General features: G+C 42.2%; 1 protein-coding gene across 1 annotated transcript; it reads left to right on the top strand.

Annotated features, from left to right (window-relative positions):
- Positions 1–42: 42 nt before the first annotated feature.
- LOC138982447 (cilia- and flagella-associated protein 58-like) lies at positions 43–17,647 on the top strand. Its single transcript, XM_070355740.1, has 18 exons — positions 43–185; positions 593–658; positions 1,025–1,240; positions 1,817–1,965; positions 2,376–2,532; positions 5,945–6,139; positions 6,589–6,726; positions 7,254–7,413; positions 7,956–8,038; positions 9,158–9,349; positions 11,330–11,491; positions 11,971–12,117; positions 12,689–12,829; positions 13,258–13,481; positions 14,536–14,647; positions 15,759–15,983; positions 16,450–16,583; positions 16,947–17,647. The coding sequence occupies exons 1-18, from the start codon at positions 177–179 to the stop codon at positions 17,062–17,064; spliced, it is 2,628 nt and encodes an 875-aa protein (XP_070211841.1). The 5' UTR covers positions 43–176; the 3' UTR covers positions 17,065–17,647.
- The last annotated feature ends 2,371 nt before the right edge of the window (positions 17,648–20,018 follow it).

Genomic DNA, 20,018 nt, shown 5'->3' with positions numbered 1-20,018 from the left:
ATCTGCACGAAAGACGATTCAGCAGTATGTCAGAATGAGTTACTTCCCTTGACAACCGGAAGTAGCAGTATCCAGGGACGACACTATAGCACAGGGCGTCTGGGGAAGGACAGAAAGTTACCAGCACACACTAACATCTTTTTTCATGATAAAGTAGCTCCTTTCCAACACTCAACATGACGGAGGTATGTGCATTTTACTACTTTTCTTCAGTCTTAGAGATCGTGGTCGTATTAAATATGATACGATAAGCTGATTTGGCTGTTTAAATATTAGTGTTTTCGAACTGACAAACAACGACAAGAATTAAATGCATTTTTCTTATATATATGGAACGAAAAAGGAATTGTTTTTGCAGTTTTTCGTGTGGTTTTCTCCTTTTGTTTAACCTCTCTGTTTGTACTGATGAAATTTGAATCTCTGTTCAGAGCCAAACGCCCTCGGCTAAGTCTCGGTAGAATTAATTAGTGTTACGTAGTCAGACAGTAAACATACATGTGGTTGTTTATTTCGATGTTTTTATTAGGGGTAAAAATCATGTAGATTTCCTATTTGCTTGGTGCTAAATGCAATGTTTATTTGATTGTTGCAGGAAAAGAAGGAGCGGGGCACCTTCGATGACAGTGCCTTTGAGGCACTGGAAAAAGACTTTCAGGAGGTCAGGACAGTTGTTGTTTTATAGCTTTTGGTGATATATATGCTGTTTTTGTGTTGTTTAAACTTTCTTTTCCTTGTTAGTTGAAGAGGGTGTTTTGTTTGCAGTTTAAAACGTTAGTACAGAAGTATATAAGGAGTTCAGAGCATTGTTTTTTTTACAAATAATTATTATTTAACACTTTTTTTTAATGTTTTCGAGTCAACAAGTTCCCAAGTCGTCTTATGAAGAAATTTTCTGAAGCTGAACAGCCAGTTGACAGTTTGATTCGGGGGGAGGGGGGGAGAGATTAAGTTATGAAGATGAAATAATTCAAATTAACTCAGTATATTTTGTTGACTCTGAAAACTTGTCTTCATTTTTTCACAGACTCTGGCAGAGTTGACGGGAGACAGGAGTCTTGAGAAGTTCAGAGTGGAGTATGAAAAACTGCACAAAGCCTTGAAAAAGTCTCACGAGAGTGAGAAGAGACTGATGCAAAAATGCCGAGAGCTCAACGCCGAGATTGTCGCCAACTCCGCCAAAGTGTCTACTGCCCTCAAACTATCCCAGGAAGATCAGGCCACCATTGCATCCCTCAAGAAGGTAATTGTTTTTATTTCACAATGTCAAAGAGAGAAGGCATGAGTGCTTAAAATCAAGGGTAAGGCAATATATAACAATTAATATGGTAAAAATCATGGCTTAGAGGGATATGTATAGATGAACACAGGTACCTAAAATCAAGGGTTTGGTAAGAGAGAACTCAGAAACTTAAAATCAAATGGTTTGTTGAAAAAAACACCTTCGACACCTAAAATCAAGGGTTGGGTAAAAGGAAAGTACTAGGGCACTTACAAAACAAAGGGTTAGGTAAAAGGAAAGTACTAGGGCATTTACAAAACAAAGGGTTGGGTAAAAGGAAAGTACTAGGGCACTTACAAAACAAAGGGTTGGGTAAAAGGAAAGTACTAGGGCACTTACAAAACAAAGGGTGGGATAAAGAAGAGACAGTATGTACATTAATTTTGCTAGAAAAGTTGAGTAAAAAAGAAACAAAATATGTATTGCTTTTGATTGGCATGAAATATTGTGCATTCTTTGTTAGTCAAATTTTTAGAAAAGAGCATGAATGATTGTCCCTTTCTGGATTTGAAGCAACTTGAACTGATGATGTTTCAGGAAATCGAGAAAGCATGGAAAATGGTTGATGCTGCCCACGAGAAGGAGACACGGGCAAGGGAGACAATCCAGTCGCTGAAACAAGAGATCTCTAACCTGAGCAAGCTGGTGGAACAGGGTGCCGGGCTCACCATGGGACAGGAACATAGGTATGTTGATTACAGATAAAGTCCAGAGGTGGTGTGCATAAGAGAGTGCCCAACTTTGTGAGACCCAAGTGCTGGGACGGATTGGTTCAAATTGAGATTTGTTTGAGATTTCAACCAACTCTACCCAGCGCATGGGTCCCAGCTAGTTGGGCACTTTCTCGTGCGTAGCACCCCAGATGGTTTTACATTGTATATGTTAGTATGGTATAAGAAACGTTTTTGGAATTATAACGCATAGAGAGAAAAGATGCATGAGAGATAACAGATGGCATAACACAGAAGAGAAACATGCATGCTTCCTAGCTTTGAAATTAACTTAGCAAGCAAATGCATGTGATTCTCTGTAAACAAAGCATTATGTTGATGTTTATGCTTCTCCCTCTTTGCAAAGCCTTTTTATTACTATGCAGCGTTAACGAACTCCTGAAGATGAAGGAGGATCTAACAAAGGAGAGAGATGAACAGCTGCAGGAGATCAGCCGACTGCGCGAGGATCTGAGCGATGCTAACACCAAGTTGTCTGAATCAGAGCAGAAGAAAGCTGACGCTGAAGAGAAGATTCAACAGGTCAGTTTATGTAAAGTTGTAGTGTTATGCTTTGATTTTGGGAAGGGGGAGGCTATAGGCTGGATAGGACTAGTGTTGGTTGGTTGTGTGTGCGTGTGAGAGAAAGAGGAGTAGAATATTTCTTTAGAGGAATTTTTCAAAGCCGGCAGTTCTTGATAGAGGCATATAACGGAGAGGCTGATTTGAGCCATTAAAAGTGAGAGGTTAGACCACACAAAAAAATAGGATATATCGTTTCAAAGGAAGGTAATTATAAGTAAAGGCGAGTAACTTTTCTATTTTTATTTTAATTTTATTTTTTTATACAGCAGTCCCTCTCATGAAGGACACCCTGGGGCCATAGTAAAACTGTCCGTACATTGCAGGTGTCCGGTCACGGGAGGGGTGACCACACCACCCCCTCCGCCATACACTGACTCACACAGAGACACACAAACAACAGGATTGAGTCTATGCTAATCACTTCTTGTGGCTACTAAACAATAAACTCCTAATACTTCTTTAAACGTTCTGTAAAAATGATTTGTATGAAAAGTGTTGAAAAGAAGAGATAAAATAAATCCTCAAGGCAGTGAACACACTCACCATGCACTGACATACGAAAGCAGCCACACAAACACAGCACAGAGGAGCGTGTGCAGATGCTTTGCAAGAATAAGCTTGAAACCCAGTTTGAATAAATAGCAGCAGATAGAGCTGCATGTCATAATCATGTAATTTATTTTCATCTTGTCTGGCTTTATTGACTGCATGCCGATCACTCTTCAGTCGGAAATACACTGTACATAACACAGCTCCCACTCTCCCTCACTAATGCCTATCCCAAGTCGTGACAACTGATGCTTGGAAATTGTGTGGAAGAGTACACCTCTCTATTTCTCTCCAATGCTCTTCCTGCTGACATGCAGTGACACCGGACACCCCACAGAGTTTAGCCAGCTACCCCTCCACCCCCCCCCCCCCCACCCCCCCCCCCCCCGCCTCCCTCTCTCTCTCACTCCCTCCAGCCATGTACTGTTGGGCTGTGGCCAGAGAGGTCAGCTCCAACTGTTCACTCAGAGCAAAACCAGTTGACTGTGTCGTAACTTTTGACACAGCAAGACAACTGAAGGGTTCACAGATTAGGCAACCGACTCACTGGTCAAGGCTGAGAGGAAACAAGAGTATCTTGTCAATGAAAGAGGTTACACACAGACACACGATGCTGAGAACTGTGGCCGGTTTTTCACTCTCTTTCGCTCAGGACCTTCATCGACTGTGGTTTCTGTTGTTTACGTCCAACAGACAAGAATAAAGAGCACAGTGCAGTTTCATGTTGGCATCTTCGCATGTACTCCACTCCTGACCAAAACTACCCCCCCCCCCCCCCCTCCTGATGGGTACAGGTGAACTCAAGTTACCAGTGACTGTTGTCACGCCATTGCGGCTGTGATCTTTGCACCAAGAGCCGGACTGCTCTGTTATCGATTTTGTTGTGGTGAAAATTTGACGATGGTCTGTCCGTACTTTACAGGTATGACCTGCTGTTGGGACCGAAAATTAGTGTCCGTGTCCACGTTTTGCAGGTGTCCGTTTAAGGGGGGGCAAATATAGAAGGAAAATACTCCGTGCCAAGCAAATGTGTCCGTACATGTCAGGTGTCCGCTCACGCCGGGGGCCGTACATTGCAGGGACTGCTGTAGTATCAATGGCATATCCTGATTGATGTGTTAAAAGAAAATTAAACAGGCTAGGATAAACACAGGGCACACATCTTTACATTCTTCATGCTGTTTATAAAGAAGAGCTGGAGGCGTGGGCTGTTGCACAGTTTAAGATGTTTTACAAACATCAGTAAGAGAAATGTTTATCAACAGACGGTTTCAAACGCTTGATTCTTTGCAGACAGCCTAGATTTAATATACAAATATTATAAGTGAAGCTGTGTGAGTGGGTTAAATGTATAACTTTGTGTCTGTAGTTTAAACCTGAGAGTACATTATAAACTTACTATTGATTGAGCCATATAATTTTCCTGCACGCAGAAGGCATATACAGACCCTGAACCAAAAAGGGTAAACAAGGTATATAATTTACCTGGATGATTCTTACCACAAAAAAAATGCAAATCACTGCATGAATGGAGTCGCATAGTGTCAGCTTAAATTATTTGATGTTGGGTACGCATGTGGTTTCACTCTGGGTTTAAAGCCTCATTGTTAATTATTATATAAGGAATATTTTTTTCTGCTGAAAGCACAATTCACATTTCCTCATCACCAGTTCAGTGTGTAATGGTACGGTTGTTATGACGACTGTTGTCTTCATTTTCACAGTGCCATCTATGGTCACACATTTACTTTCTTTGCGAAAGGTTTCAATCCATATCTTCATTTTCAGCATGTACATGTGGAAGAGAATAGCTTCAGGTCAGCAACAAAAGAAAGGCACACACATACAACAACAATTTGTTTGTTTTACTTTGGTACAATTCAGAAAATTTGCATGTAGCATGTCTTGAAATACAGGCACTGTGCGCTCATATACCGTTTTAATTTTCTGTTCATAAATGCAAGAAATTTAAGAACAGATGGTTCATTGTATTTTCATGACAATGTTCTGTTTATTTTTGAGTGTATTTGTAAAGTATTGTTATTTATTTGTGCATGGGTTTTGGAGGAATGCTGTTTATTTGATTGTTAGATTTTCTTGCTATGGCTTTGCCTATCGATCAATGTAGGCTGGTATACATCCACTACACATCAATGAGCAAAAGCAGTTTTTGGCTTCTGCTATAACCAGATCAAGGAGTTCATTCATTTCTTTATTTTTTTAATGAATGTCGTCTTGGAGAGGATTTGACCTTAAAGGTAAATGGTGCACCTACGATTTATACTTTTGTCAAAAACTTTATCACACCGCACAGAAATGTGCTGTCTTAAGCTGGCTTTGTACTCCGTCCTTCACCAACAGTTGTATTTCAAACCATGCACATCCATGCACAACTACAATACTGGAAACCCACTATGGTACATGAAAAAACAACACTTAAAAGTGTAGATAAACACTTCAAAAGCATTGTACTGACCTGTTCAGACAACCCGTACTGCCTGCAGTTTTACAGGTAGCCCTGCAATCAGTGTACTGAACTTCAAGAAAGAGAGGGTCAAACAGATAACGTGGTTTATATGGTTTTCACCTTGTCCCCAATACCATAGATGTGTGCACCACCACCATCACTCCCTTTCCAGACCTTCCTTTTTGAGAGCTCCCTCATAACCTCTGTACATTTTTCTCCATTTTAGGACTCCCTCCGTTTTTAAAGACTTGATTTTTTTCAAATTTGTAGAGGTCTTAAACGGGGGGTTCCACTGTGTAGAAAGTATCTTCAAGCTAATGCTTAATTACCTGTGAAATATGTGTCGCATGGCAGATGAACCAAGACATCCAGGTGCGGAGCAACGAGGCTCAGCGTGAGAGTCGCAAGAAGGACAAGATGGAGAGAGAGCTCAAGCAGTCCAAGGCCGACCTGGACGCCAAGAATTCCGAGATCAAGTCCCTCACCTCGCAGATCGAGAAGCACAAGAGTGAGAACCAGAAGCTGGAGCAGGCGCTGAAAGAACAGAGGGTAAGATCTTGGATACTTGTTTGATGGGCAGTGGGAACAGCTTGTCGTCATCATGGAATTTTGGCGTCACTCATTTTAGACAGCTTTTTAAGGGGATCATTTTTTTTTTTTTTTTTTTTTTTGCCTCAGTTGCATGCAGTCCGCTTCAAGCTGAAAAATAAATAAAAAGAATGAAACCCTACGGTGTTTTTTTTTTTTTTTTTTTTTTTTTTTCTTTTTCCTTCTTTCTTTCTTTCTCTCTACAGCTGAGCGTCCTTCTTCATTGGCATTTTATAAATTTATCAATTGTGTGTGGTTTTCTACAATGGACAAAATCTATGGGGGATCATTTTGATTTCAGTTAAAAGCCTTCTAGGCTCAGGATCATAAACAGTAACTTCAGGAAAAAAAGGTCAAAGTTTTCTGAGAGTACTTACTGCATTTCTAAACCAGAGAGTGTTTTCTTTCAGGTGCTGAATGAGCGTGTGCTGAAGGATGCTGACATCACCAGTACTCGCCTGATGAAGCTGCAGGCCGACTTTGAAAACCAGGTCCTGGCCGCCGATTCCATGGCCTCTGAGAACCAGACTCGCGTTGCAGACCTCAAGGTAACGCTTCCATCTTCAGGATAAAATCTTATCAAAACGAGATGATATGGTAGTGCTTCTAACTACAGAATCAGGGGATGTTACAAAAATAAAATTATCTGAGATGTGTGTGCCATAGCAGCAAAACTTAGATGCTACGTCAAGAAGAAGGATTTCACTCTACTTGTTGCTCATTTATTCTATGGGTTCAACTGTCAGAAGAGCATTATTATGTGAGATTCGATCTTCATTAGTTGCCACTTGTTTTTGTTAGGGTCACAGGTTTTGCAAAGGAGTAGCAGGTTGATAATCCAAAGCTGTTTGCAGTGAGCTCCTGTTTAGCATCAATACAGTTTTCATTTGTGCAATTTACATGGAGAACTACAATTATAGACCTTTGAGGTAAACAAGAAAAAACTAATTCTGTGACAGAGAGAAATAGGGGAATTATTTTGTTGTGGTTGCTTTTGTATGCACAGGAGAGGTGTAAACTATACATTTTGTGTATACAAATGATTCTGACAATAAGTGCTCGGTTTTGCTTTCAGCAAAAGGAGGATGAGTCGAATCAGCTGAAGGCAGAGACGCAGAAGCTGAACAAGATGCGAGAGATGATCCAGCGCAAGCTCCGTCAGGTGGAGGACCAGAAGGGTGACATTGAGCGAGAGCGAGAGACGCTGCGCAGTCAGATCACTGGGCTGGAGAGAGGTAAGATGAAGCTGAGTGACATTTAATTAGCAGTGAAGTCAACTGTTTAGGCTATAACTTATGCAGGAAAAATCTGTCTTGCAAATCAATACACTTGATTGGTTGGCAGTTACATTTCCAGTATTTTCAGATTTTGTCTGCAAAAATTATTTCTGGCTAACACTATATATCCGGGATCCCTGATTAAGGTTATGCTGAATGGACAGGAGAAGACAGAAGCATAGTTCATGGCAAGGTGTGCTGGCTACAACGTACAGTGTGCGTGAAGTGGATGTACTTTATTCTTAAAGTGAACTTTGTTTGGCAGTTTAAAAATTGAAGTAAAAGAACATTGCACGTTAGGCTGATTTGACTTTCAAAAACAACTCCTGGAACTTGATCACACAGTAGAAAGCTACACACCTCAACATCATGTTCATGTATTTTATGACGCCAGCCTTTGTACGATTAGTATGCTTGATTCCTTCAGTCTCAAGAAATATCAATAACATTTTGTTGTTTGAGGCTTATTTAACACAATGCTGTTATTCTGTCATTGACAGAGCTTGATGCTGCCAAAAAGCAAGCTGAAACCGACAAGAAGGCAATTGAGGATCTCGTCAGAGAAAGAGACATCCTCAACAAGGTTTGTAAGAGTTTATATCATTTATTATTTAAAGGCTTATTCTGTGATTGCACATGATTATCCTTTTAGTACAGATGGAAAAAAAGTTACAGATTTTTATAATCATAATTGTTTCATTCAATTGGTTAGGAGATGCAGTGACCATTCAATATCTCAATCAAAGGTTTACCAAGTATCTCAAATCCCCCTACCTCTCTCTGGTAAAAAAAAAGGATAGAACAATAGAAACTACCTGAGAACTAGAAACATGATTTTCCGCCTCAGGAGATCCTCGTTCTCGAAAGACTGTGCTAAATTTGAGCTGACATATCCTCAACCCCTCACCCACTTCGCCCCACAACATAAAAATCCTCAAATCAAATGTTACTGCAGTCAAATCTGCTCGTTTGATAATGACCACCTGCCCATTACAACCATCCCAAACAAACCCCAACCAGGTTCTTTCCTATAGGATTCACCTTTCCATAACAACCATAAGGATCACTTTTGGTTGCCCCCCCTCCACATAGCATATTAACGCTACCTGTCCCAAGATAGGCCAATTGGTCCTAAGAGGACTAACTAGTCAAGGACTGGGTGGCCGAGTGGTAACGCACTTGCGCTCGGAAGCGAGAGGTTGCGAGTTCGACCCTGGGTCAGGGCGTTAGCAATTTTCTCCCCCCTTTCCTAACCTAGGTGGTGGGTTCAAGTGCTAGTCTTTCGGATGAGACGAAAAACCGAGATCCCTTCGTGTACACTACATTGGGGTGTGCACGTTAAAGATCCCACGATTGACAAAAGGGTCTTTCCTGGCAAAATTGTATAGGCATAGATAAAAAAAATGTCCACCAAAATACCCGTGTGACTTGGAATAATAGGCCGTGAAAAGTAGGATATGCGCCGAAATGGCTGCGATCTGCTGGTCGATGTGAATGCGTGATGTATTGTGTAAAAAATTCCATCTCATACGGCATAAATAGATCCCTGCGCCTTGAGTCCGAGTCTGGAGATACGCGCGCGATATAAGACTTCATATATATATATACAAGTCTTTTGGTCGGTCCCGTGGGTGGTCGTTATAGACAGGTTCCACTGTATATCAACCACAGCAATGCGACATGTCTGTGTTGGTGTGTGCAGAACTTGCTGAAGGCAGCGGGAGCCACCCAGAAGCAGCTGCACCTGGTGAAGCTGCACGAGCAGAGCAAGAAGAACCTGGAGCAGGAGATCCAGAACTACAAGGAGGAGGCCCAGAAGCAGCGCAAGATCATCTACCAGCTGGAGAAGGAGCGCGACCGTTACATCAACGAGGCCAGCGACCTCACGCAGAAGGTGGGGCATTTCTTTGGTTTAAACAAGATTTTAATCCGAGAACATTGGGTTGCATATTATAGTACAACAGGAACAATTGGGACCACACAACAAGCTCAACTTATACTAAGTGTGGTTACATATTTACATCTATAAAGGAATTTTTTTCCTGTGCTGTCAGCTGTTTCTAGGGTCATGAGGATGAAAGTGGATTGTTTGTTACTACAGCAGTCCCTCTCATGAACGGACACCCTTAGCTTGGGCCGTAGCAAAACTGTCCGTACATTGCAGGTGTCCGGTCACAGGAGGGGTGACCACACCACCCCCTCCCCCATACACTCACACAGAGACACACAAACAACAGGATTGAGTCTATGCTAATCACTTCTTGTGGCTACTAAACAATAAACTCCTAATACTTCTTTAAACATTCTGTAAAAATGATTTGTATGAAAAGTGTTGAAAAGAAGAGATAAAATAAATCCTCAAGGCAGTGAACACACTCACCATGCACTGACATACGAAAGCAGCCACACAAACACAGCACAGAGGAGCGTGTGCAGATGCTTTGCAAGAATAAGCTTGAAACCCAGTTTGAATAAATAGCAGCAGATAGAGCTGCATGTCATAATCATGTAGTTTATTTTCATCTTGTCTGGCTTTATTGACTGCATGCCGATCATGTGGCATGGCAGTGACTTTTCACTCTTCAGTCGGAAATACACTGTACATAACACAGCTCCCACTCTCCCTCACTAATGCCTACCCCAAGCCGTGACAACTGATGCTTGGAAATTGTGTGGAAGAGTACACCTCTCTATTTCTCTCCAATGCTCTTCCTGCTGACATGCAGTGACACCGGACACCCCACAGAGTTTAGCCAGCTACCCCTCCACCCCCCCCCCACCCCCCCCACCTCCCTCTCTCTCTCACTCCCTCCAGCCATGTACTGTTGGGCTGTGGCCAGAGAGGTCAGCTCCAACTGTTCACTCAGAGCAAAACCAGTTGACTGTGTCGTAACTTTTGACACAGCAAGACAACTGAAGGGTTCACAGATTAGGCAACCGACTCACTGGTCAAGGCTGAGGGGAAACAAGAGTATCTTGTCAATGAAAGAGGTTACACACAGACACACGATGCTGAGAACTGTGGCCGGTCAGTTTTTTCACTCTCTTTCGCTCAGGACCTTCATCGACTGTGGTTTCTGTTGTTTACGTCCGACAGACAAGAATAAAGAGCACAACTGTGCAGTTTCATGTTGGCATCTTCGCATGTACTCCACTCCTGACCAAAACTACCCCCCCTCCTGATGGGTACAGGTGCACTCAAGTTACCAGTGACTGTCGTCACGCCATTGCGGCTGTGATCTTTGCACCAAGAGCCGGACTGCTCTGTTATCGATTTTGTTGTGGTGAAAATTTGACGATGGTCTGTCCGTACATTGGAGGTATGACCTGCTGTTGGGACCGAAAATGAGTGTCCGTGTCCACGTTTTGCAGGTGTCCGTTTAAGGGGGGGCAAATATAGAAGGAAAACACTCCGTGCCGAGCAAATGTGTCCGTACATGTCAGGTGTCCGCTCACGCCGGGGGCCGTACATTGCAGGGACTGCTGTAGGCTTCTTGAAGAAAAAAGTGACTTTAGAATATGCAGTTTTTTTGTTTGTGTGTGCGTGCGTGTGTGCATGCGTGTGTGTGTTTGTGTGTGTGTGTGCGTGTGTGTGACAGTGGCTTGTTTGTTTCAAGGCTCTGTGAAGAAAAAAGTGACTTTAGAATATGGTGTGTGTGTGTGTGTGTGTGTGTGTGTGTGTGTGTGTGTGTGTGTGTGTGTGTGTGTGTGTGTGTGTGCGCACATGTGTATTGGTCTGTGTGTTGGACATGTGTGTATAAGTGCACACTCATTCATGTGCGCATCAACAAACATGTATCTCATAACACCACGGCTTGATAAGACACAATCCTCTCTCCAACACTGACCATCGATAAAATTCTTCCATCTGCAGGTGCTGCAACACATGGAGGACGTGAAGGTGCGTGAGATGCAGATCTTCGACTACAAGAAGAAGATTGCGGAGGCCGAGACCAAGCTGAAGCAGCAGCAGAACCTGTACGAGGCGGTTAGGTCCGACAGGAACCTCTACAGCAAGAACCTTATTGAGAGTCAGGTAGGCATCATTGCTTTTATATTAACTGTTTGTAAGAATGTGTGTTGTTATTTTTGTTTACATTGCATGCTTTTTTCTACGATGTGGAGAGGAAAGAGTGTGTGGTGCCCCTTGACTTTACCAACTTTGGTTGTATGGGAATTAGAAAATCAAGAATCAATCCAAAAATCATTGTTGAAAAAGGATAAAAGAGAGAAGTTTGTGTTTCTACGGTTGAGTACAGATTCGGAGATGCACAATTGAATGTGTTGAAGTGGATGCTCTGATATATATTATCCGTGATCACTTTGCCATGCATTACAATTTTTGAGAGGAGAAAAAAGGACAAACTTCATGCACACACACACAAAAAGAGAAAAAAAAAAGAACTACAAAAACTGCTGCAATCATTTCCGCTTTTTCAGGAATCCATGCTTTGTTCCAATACTGTAAATTGGCTGTTAAGCATAGTTCATGGATGTCTATTGTCATGTTTGCAGGATGAGATCACAGAGAACAAGAGGAAGCTGAAGATCATGAACCACCAGATCGACCAGCTGAAGGAGGAGATCCAGACCAAGGAGTCCGCGCTCGTCAAGGAGCAGCTGGAGCACCAGCGAGTGGAGAAAGAGAAGGAGACACTCAAGGTAAGATATGCATGCGCTATGAAAAAAGAGAGGGTGGGCGCGGAGTGAAGGTTAAGAGATTATAAGGTTGAGGGGAGGTGGTATTCAGATGAAGAAGGTCGCTCTCATCAAGGAAAAACTGCATGTAGCACCGGTGAATTTTGAGGAGAAGAGAATATAATGTGAGTGTATGTGAACGTGAACTGAGACCACCGTCTTGCACTGTGGGGGTAAAGAATATGTAGAAGTGAATGTGTCAATTGGTGATCTATAGAATTGAGCGAGACCTAATTGACACCACAGGGAAACAAACAAGGCTGTTTATGTGTACTGTACTGGACTAAGTAAGAATATATCAGATTCCACTGTCCTTACAATACATGTATGAACAAAAGTAGATATGATAAGTGACTAAAACAAGGTAGATTTTAAACTGCTATTTTGTTATGAAATAGTTGGTAAACTTGTGTTGTACACCGTTTTTATAAACCTCATTTGATGACACAACTTACTGCTGTGTTAGTAATCAAATGGTTGGTAAACGTCTGTTATACACTGTTTAATGACCTTCATTTGATGACCCAACTTTCAGGCAGAGCTGCAGAAGATGAAGCAGCAGGCGGCTGAGAGCAAGGCCTACATCGAGGCCCAGGAAGCAGAGGAACGCAAGCTGCTCAAGATCATCGCTGAGGCCGATGCTGAGCGCGTCCGTCAGAAGAAGGAGCTGGATCAGGTGAGTTCTCTCCCTTAGACCTGAAATACCCGTGGTTTTTACATTTAGTCAAGTTTTGACTAAATGTTTTAACATAGAGGGGGAATCGAGACGAGGGTCGTGGTGTATGTGTGTGTGTCTGTCTGTCTGTCTGTGCGTGTGTGTGTGTAGAGCGATTCAGACCAAACTACTGGACCGATCTTTATGAAATTTGACATGAAAGTTCCTGGGAATGATATCCCCGGACGTTTTTTTCATTTTTTCGATAAATACTTTTGATGACGTCATATCCGGCTTTTTGTAAAAGTTGAGGCAGCACTGTCACACCCTCATTTTTTAATCTAATTGATTGAAATTTTTGTAAAGCAATCTTCGACGAAGGCCGGACTTCGGTATTGCATTTCAGCTTGGTGGCTTAAAAATTAATGAATGACTTTGGTCATTAACAGGTGATCAGTGAGCGTGACATCCTGGGCACCCAGCTGGTGCGACGCAACGACGAGCTGGCCTTGCTGTACGAGAAGATCAAGATCCAGCATTCAGTGCTGAACAAGGGGGAGGTACAGTACAACCAGCGTCTGGAGGACATCCGCGTGCTCAAGCTGGAGATCAAGAAGCTGCGTCGCGAGAAGGCCGTCCTGCAGAAGAGCGTCGCCAACGTGGAGGATCTGAGGTGGGTACAGTAGAACCACCCTTTTAAGATCTCCCGATGTAAGACGCCCTCCTTTTTAAGACCTTGTTTTCCCACACTTTATGTTAATAACCTCTGTAAAATGACCACATACAAAACCGAGAAAAATCAAGGAGGGGTCTCAAAATGGAGGCAAATTTAGAGAGTCTATGACACAGGCAATCTGAAAAAGTAAGTGTGTAAGTCTTATATCAGGGGGTAGATGTTGCTTGGATGTTGTGTTGCTAGGATTTATTTTCTTCATGGACATTTGCTGAAATGGCCATACAAGTTTTGGCATTGCAATGTATTGGGGGTGGGGTGTGGGGGGGGAGGTGGAAGGAGATGGGGGGGGGGGGGGGGGGGAAGAGACTGAGTGTTGGAGTGATAGGGCAGGGTGGCAGAGTGGGAATCACAGTGATTGAGATACCCCCCGCGGGTTAGGGGGAAGAATTTACCCGATGCTCCCCAGCATGTCGTAAGAGGCGACTAACGGATTCTGTTTCTCTTTTTACCCTTGTTAAATGTTTCTTGTATAGAATATAGTCAATTTTTGCAGAGATTTTAGTCAAGCAGTATGTAAGAAATGTTAAGTCCTTTGTAATGGAAACTTGCATTCTCCCAGTGGGGTAATATATTGTACTACGTTGCAAGCCCCTGGAGCAATTTTTTTATTAGTGCTTTTGTGAACAAGAAACAATTAACAAGTGGCTCTATCCCATCTTCCCCCCTTTCCCTGTCGCGATATAACCTTCGTGGTTGAAAACGACGTTAAACACCAAATAAAGAAAGAAAGAAAGTGATTGAGATTGGAATTGAAAGGTGAGACAGGTAATGAGGGAAAAAAGAAGGAAGATGGGCAACATTGAGCTATAAAATATACATGAATTGGAGAGAAGCAGGAGGGTAGGTTGAATAGATGGAAAAAAGTAGATGGTACAGTCAAACATAAAATAAGTAAACTGGAACAGTATTTATTGAACCAAAGTACAGGAAAGCATTCTGTGTTAAAAGCTGCATAAAAGCTTGTTTTCTAAGTGAAAATATTATGTTACAGACGCGAGGTGTACCATATCCAGCGTGAGCTGCTAAGGGAGCGAACTCGCTGCAAGGCCCTGGAGGAGGAACTGGAGAACCCCATGAACATCCATCGCTGGAGGAAACTTGAGGTCTGTTTTGTTATCAAACTGATTAGTGTTGTATGTGAATTGCTGATTAATTAGTTGGTCACTCAGTACACGGACAAAGCTTGCTGTCTGCCCAGCCCTGTATCAGATTCAGTGTCTTTGAGTGCTTCAACTTACTTGGTTGTTTGTGTACATTTGTCATGAATTGCTTCCCGGAGTTTTGCTTCTGTTTGAACCCTGGCTTGCGTTGCTCTGTTTTGTGCAATATACAATCCAGATCTCAATTTACTACAGTACCCTTTATCAAACTACAGTAGTCCTTTTGCTCAGAGGACACCTTTTGAACTCACTGAAAACTGTCCCTACATTTCGGGTATCCTTCTAGTATTAGTATTTTCTTGCTAAGTTAAACAAACCAGTGGAAAACAGAGGTCCCGTGTTCAGAGGTATATTCTGTCATGAGATGGACCTTCCATTTCAAACACCACTCAAGCAATAAATCATGGAGTATGAAAGCCGCTTGTTCATTTCAATGCTTGTTATTCTCTATGAAAGCCGCTTGTTCATTTCAATGCTTGTTATTCTCTATGAAAGCCGCTTGTTCATTTCAATGCTTGTTATTCTCTATGAAAGCCGCTTGTTCATTTCAATGCTTGTTATTCTCTCAGGTGCCAGGAGACTGGTTCAGCATAACTCTTACTGTATTACACATGTTGTATGCATTTAGAGCGCTTACTTCCCTTTGTTTATCAGATCAATCTCTCTCTATTTTTTTTTCTCTCTCTCTCTCTCTCTCTCTCTCTGTCTCTGTCTCTATCTCTCTGTCTCTCTCTCTCTCTATCTATCTCTCCCTCTCTCTCTCTCTCTCTCTCTCTCTCCCCCCTTCTCTCTCCCCTTCCTCTCTCAAGGAAAGATTGTAAGGAAAGGCCTAGCCTTAAATCTTTATCCTTGTTAGATAAAGTTCAGTTCATTTCAGTTCAGTTCTCTCTTTCTCCCTCTCTCTTTTTTTCTCTATCTCGATCTCTCTGGTTCATTTCTTCTCCATTTACTTTTTTTTATTGCCCAGGGGAAAAGGGGAGGGGCAGTCCTCTGGGAAAGCATTCATTGGCCCAAACCACTGACAAAACTTTCTCCTTTCCTTCGCCTCCCACAGGGCAGCGACCCGTCCACCTACGAGATGATCCAGAAGATCCACACGCTGCAGAAGCGGCTGATCCAGAAGACGGAGGAGGTGGTGGAAAAGGAGCTGCTGATCCAGGAGAAGGAGAAGCTCTACCTGGAGCTGAAGCACATCCTGGCCAGGCAGCCGGGGCCTGAGGTCGCTGAGCAGCTGCAGATCTACCAGCAGACTCTCAAGGAGAAGACCAAGCAGATGAAGGTGGGTGTTATTGTGTACTCTTGCAGTCAGAAGTTGGTTGGTTTTTAACATCCCTTCAACCTATTTGGCTGTACTGTAGACTTAGGACTAGCACTGGCAATCCCTGAAGCACATCTGAGCCAGGGCCTGAAGTCGCCGAGCAGCTGCAGATCTACCAGCAGACCCTCAAGGAGAAGACCAAGCAGATGAAGGTGGGTGTTGGGTACTCTGAGGTCACATTCTTGTTGGGCATCCTCAGCCAAGTACCTACAGATCTACCACCAGACCTTCAAAAAGAAGTCAAAGCAAATGTTTGAGGACAGGAAGGATGGAAGCAGAAGGGGAATGGGGTAGGGTTGGTGGTGGGGGAGGGCCCACCTGCATTTTCATCAGACTGCCGAGGCCGGAAGTTGCAGAGAAAGTGAAGGTTTTATGTAGAGAAGCTGAAAGTTCCACCAGAAGTGTCAAGTTTTTTTTTCTTTTGCAGGCTATGGCTTCTGAACTGAACATGTACGAGTCCCAAGTAGGCGAGTACAAGTATGAGATCGAGCGAATCGCCCGGGAGCTACAGGAGGTCAAGAAGAAATACTTCATGCAGAAGAAGAAGGAAAACACCGTCAAGTAAGTCATGGGTTTATTTTTCATTCTCTCTTTCTTTCTTTCTTTTATATTTTCTTCTTTCTTTAATACTTTATTCCATTGGAAATGTGGGTGGGTTGATCACATTTTTCTTCATGAAGCGAGCATTATTTGGACTAAAGTAACACATGAACTATGCTAAGAAGATATATTGATCAGATCTCATCTGACCTAATAGATTTGTTAGAGTAAACCCATGAAAATAGAAATGAACTCGATTCTGTTTGCATGTGATTGTGTGGTGAAGCGATGTTGTGCATAGTAGTTGCGTGTCACTTGGCAAATCGAGTGAAACAGGTATCCTGTCACCATGTTTGTTTACAATCCAAATCTGCCTTTCTACAGGGAAAGAGACCGTGCTCTGACACAAGCCGGAATGCCAACCATTCAACCACAGAGGACAGACCAGCCCAGGTTCACTGGCGGAGGATTCAATCTGAAAACAACCAAATCAGCTGCATAGTTGCAGACATTATTGAATTGATGATGGGAACCAATTATGGACAAGGACAGTGCTTTCTGAACAAAACCTCTCAACCGACAATTTAGAAAACAACCTTCCTGTGATATTGTTGTTTTGTTTCGTTTCGCTTTTGTCAATCGTGAAAGCCAGCGATAGCTTCTGGCAGTTTCCGTGAAGCCAGAATGGTGTAGTTTAATTTTTGTTATGCCATTTGAAATGTAGTTTTTGTGTTGTTAGAAAAGAGCTCAGTGCATCCATACGAGAAGAGCAAACATCTTTTTAAACTGATTTTGCTGAGTACTTCTTACACCACGCAGGAAATAATGTGTCTTTCAACATTGATTTGAGTTCTTTAGATTGAGCATTGAGTTTTAATTTAGAAAGATATTTTCGCCCACGATTACCAAATGCTCATTTACATATAATATGGAAGTCATATAGTTTTCACATGAACTTCAGCTGAAACATCATAATCATGCTGGAATATTGTACTATTCAAAATGATGACTAAATTTGTCATGACTGCTATTAATTATGTCACTATTGTGATAATCTATGGAATAAATGTTTGTTGCAAGAAAAAAAAGAAGTGAATGAGCTTCTTCATTGATGTGTGTGTGTGTGTGTGTGTGTGTGTGTGTGTGTGTGTGTGTATTCCAGTGAAAGTGACACTTAGCTTAAAGTATGTTCTCCCCTCAGTGGCGTTTGTAGTGGCTGCCATTTCATGTTTGAACAGTGTCCGGTGCGAGACACTGCAGCTTCATAATTTAAAAAAATCTCCAAATATCGTATCACGAACATTCGACCTAGACACAATCATTTGTCGTAGTAAGCGTAGACATCCGGTCTGCTCCCCGCCTAATGGCCGATGTCTTCCTTGCAGGGATAGTTAGCCTCCTCTGCCCTCGTTTTAATTTTGGAGTGATCTTCTCCTAGGACAGCTGCCTTCCAGGGTTGACGAGCCTGTCCTGCCCGGCTATTTAACCCATAGTTGGGGGTTGGTTCGTGGGCACCAGGGCGTATCCACACGCCGGTGGGCCTGCATGCCACACGTCTAGGGGCCAACCTCCTCCGAGTCCTTGTAGTTCAGCCTGGGGCCTTTCGGTACCCAGTTCACGCCTGTCGCCACGATGGAGGCACTACAAAGGGCTTGCTGTGGAGAGGTTATGTACTGGCAGGAGAGACTGACGCAAGCTGCTCTCTTTTCGCGTTGTCCCGAAAAGGACAGTGCTAGCCAGCGGTGAGGGCTGAAAGCGAGAGGTGACAAGCACAAAACACTTCGCCAACACACTAGACACATCACACAACCATTTGACAGGCCAAATATCGTATCAACCATGCAGGTTCGGCCAAAATACTCCCTTCTAAGTTGCCTGTTTTCTGTGCCCTGTGTGTCTATCACCTGCAGCAGGCCGTTTCGCAGTGTAAGACGTCCCGGAACGTTTTACCGACGCGCCTATGAAACCCTTCGCCTACCCTGAACGCTCAGCGGCGCCGCGAGGTAGTGTACACGAGACAAAAATGGCGGTCGTAGTGTTTTGGTTTCATTTCGACAACGAAACTTTCTTTAATAAGACGGTTTTAGGGCATCAATTACACCAATTAAGAAATGGTGAAAAAACCCAACATTGTCTGTTTATTTTGCAGCAGCTTAACGGAGAACAGGACTTGGTGAATCAAATAGAACCATAAACAAGTCGCGTAAGGCGAAAATACAACATTTAGTCAAGCTGTCGAACTCACAGACTGAAACTGAACGCACTGCAATTTTTCAGCAAGACCGTATACTCGTAGCATCGTCAGTCCACCGCTTGTGGCAAAGGCAGTGAAATTGACAAGAAGAGCGGGGTAGTAGTTGCGCTGAGAAGGATAGCACGCTTTTCTGTACCTCTCTTCGTTTTAACTTTCTGAGCGTGTTTTTAATCCAAACATATCATATCTATATGTTTTTGGAATCAGGAACCAACAAGGAATAAGATGAAAGTGTTTTTAAATTGATTTCGAAAATTTAATTTTGATCATAATTTTTATATTTTTAATTTTCAGAGCTTGTTTTTAATCCAAATATAACATATTTATATGTTTTTGGAATCAGGAAATGATGAAGAATAAGATGAACGTAAATTTGGATCGTTTTATAATTTTTATTTTTTTTTAATTTTCAGATTTTTAATGACCAAAGTCATCAATTAATTTTTAAGCCACCAAGCTGAAATGCAATACCGAAGTCCGGCCTTCGTCGAAGATTGCTTGGCCAAAATTTCAATCAAAACTTGACTAAATGTAAAAAGGAGACGAAGAGCTTGTTTGCATAATTTAGAAATGTATTGAATATGGGCTGTGTGATTGTATGCTTTATTGTGTTTTCCCGTTTTCTTTTTTGTTTTTGTTTTTTTTGTTTTGTTTTGAAAATGCATAGTTTTGTATGGTTGGTGTTATTTGATGTTGCTGTCTGATGTTGTTGCCGTGTACCAAAAAGAATTAAAAACGTGTAAAAAAAATAATAATAAAAAAAACAAGTCGCGTGAGGCGAAATTACAACATTTAGTCAAGCTGTCGAACTAACAGAATGAAACTGAACTCACTGCATTTTTACAGCAAGAGCGTATACTCGTAGCATCGTCAGTCCACCGCTCGATGCACAGGCAGTGACATTGACAAGAAGAGCGGGGTAATAGTTGCGCTTTATCTCTATTCTTTTTAACTTTCTGAGCGTGTTTTTAATCCAAACATATCACATCTATATGTTTTTGGAATCAGGAACCCACAAGGAATAAGATGAAATTGTTTTTAAATCGATTTCGGAAATTTTATTTTAATAATAATTTTTATATTTTTAATTTTCAGAGCTTGTTTTTAATCCAAATATAACATATTTATGTTTTTGGAATCAGAAAATGATGAAGAATAAGATGTACGTAAATTTGGATAGTTTTAAAAACAATTTTTTTTTT

This window comes from Littorina saxatilis, linkage group LG12 (assembly GCF_037325665.1).
Source record: "Littorina saxatilis isolate snail1 linkage group LG12, US_GU_Lsax_2.0, whole genome shotgun sequence".
NCBI classification, from domain to species: Eukaryota; Metazoa; Mollusca; class Gastropoda; order Littorinimorpha; family Littorinidae; genus Littorina; species Littorina saxatilis.
This window is presented reverse-complemented; position numbering and strand designations above follow the sequence as displayed.

Coding starts and splice junctions, on each gene's coding strand:
- LOC138982447 (XM_070355740.1), top strand. Junction 1,241..1,816: donor CCATTGCATCCCTCAAGAAG/GTAATTGTTTTT, acceptor ATGATGTTTCAG/GAAATCGAGAAAGCATGGAA. Junction 14,648..15,758: donor ATCGCTGGAGGAAACTTGAG/GTCTGTTTTGTT, acceptor CGCCTCCCACAG/GGCAGCGACCCGTCCACCTA.